Below are 1,631 nucleotides of genomic sequence, written 5' to 3'. Positions count from 1 at the left end.
ACCAAGGCCACCGCCATATCCTCCACCGAAGCCGCTGCCCAGGGCCCCACCAAAGCTGCTGCTGCTGCTGAAACCACCACCATAGCCACCCCCTAGCCCGCAGACACCCCCGGAGGAGTAGCGGGAGGAGGAGACAGACAGGCCTCCATAGGCGCTGGGGGCCCGGCAGGAGCCTCCAGCCAGGACGGAGGATATGCGGCTAGAGCCACCACCGATGCCCCCGGAGCTCTTGATGGAGCTGGAAGAGGTGTACTGGCGGCTGCAGGTGGTCATGGTGCCAAGGAGAGAGGTGAATGAGCAAGTGAGCGAGTCGGCAGGGAAGAGAAAGGTGCTGAGGTGTAGAAGGATGCCTGGTTTTATACTCCTGCGTAGGGGCGGGCCTGGCATTTTCCATTCCCCTTGGCTTTCATCACCCAGAGGCCAGTGCCAACTCCCAGGCAGATCCCTCCTCTCATCCACCTCATCATGTCTGTCTTATTTTACTGGAAACTCATTGTTCAGGGTGTTTGGGGTTTCTTGTCCTGCCAGATGTGATTCACAGGAGGAGGTGTGGGCCTGCAGGCTACGCTTTCCCTTCAGACCCTGGGAGCACACGTGCTGGGCTCAGCAAGACGGTGGGAGTAGGGCTTGTGTGCACCATAAACCTGGTGACTTGTTAGTTTCCCATTAATTCAGTGAGCCTCTGCCATCCACCTGGGGGAAGCCCACCATGCCAGGTGGCACCTGGCTGGAGGAACAACAGCATGGCAAGGTCACATGGGGCACAGAGATGCCACTCAGCATTACCATCTATAAAATGAGATGAGGCTTTGGGACCCTCCCAAGTCTGACCTTCTGGGCTGTGCCAAGGGGCCTGTCACACTCCTGAAACATGCCCTGCCAGTAGTCCAGTGGCTCAGGCTTCCACTCCAATGCCCCAGGTAAAGAGAAATCCAGGCAGCTCTCCTCAGCCCTTAGCACAGACCCTAAGGTCCTCCACACACCTGTGGGTATGCCCATGGCATTGGCTGCTTAGTCTGGCCAAAGGTGGGTGGGAGTCACAGAAGACATCGGGAAAGAGCATGGAGTCAAGTGGAGTCCTGACTCTGCTGTTTACTCCTGTGTGACCTAGGCCCTGACGCTCCTCCGAGTCTCGGTTTGCTCATCTGTAAAGTGGGCGTAAATACCACCTGCTCAGTCTGGCCATGGACTCTCGGTGGCCACTCTGCCTACGGCAGTCAGCTCAAGAAGACAACATGACAATCGATGTGAGAGGGTTTTATAAGTCGAGTGGGGCAGAGTCTGGGTAGCGTTGTTGTAGCCCAGTCTGGGCCCCAGAGCCGGTGGAGCAACACCCCTGGAACAGCAATGGGGGGCACCAGGGCACTCAGACCACCAGGGCAGCCCCATGGGAGGGTCTGGCTCAGGCACCGTTGTCTGAGCCCCTTGTAGGGTTTTGGTGGGTGGAGGAGCACAAGCATCAGAAAGTGGAGTCAAGCGTCCCCAATCCCTGAGGCTCCGAGGGTCAGGGGACATTTCCAGGGGTCCTTCAAGCTCTGCCTCGTATGTCTGTATATCGGGACCTCAGCCATCTCAGGTCTCCCTGACAACCTCCAAAGTCACCCCTGAGGCCTCACCCCACCCTCCCACCA

The 1,631-nt window shown here is 58.2% G+C and overlaps 1 protein-coding gene across 1 annotated transcript in view; it reads right to left on the bottom strand.

Moving 5' to 3' along the window:
- LOC104990465 (keratin, type I cytoskeletal 14-like) overlaps positions 1 to 273 on the bottom strand; it is a 4,496-nt gene extending 4,223 nt beyond the window's left edge. Inside the window, 1 exon segment of the mRNA XM_010842546.1 lies at positions 152 to 273. Within this exon segment, the coding sequence (XP_010840848.1) occupies positions 152 to 273 (122 nt within the window).
- Between the last annotated feature and the right edge of the window lie 1,358 nt (positions 274 to 1,631).

Source organism: Bison bison, unplaced genomic scaffold, assembly GCF_000754665.1.
Source record: "Bison bison bison isolate TAMUID 2011002044 unplaced genomic scaffold, Bison_UMD1.0 scf7180017864180, whole genome shotgun sequence".
NCBI classification, from domain to species: Eukaryota; Metazoa; Chordata; class Mammalia; order Artiodactyla; family Bovidae; genus Bison; species Bison bison.
This window is presented reverse-complemented; position numbering and strand designations above follow the sequence as displayed.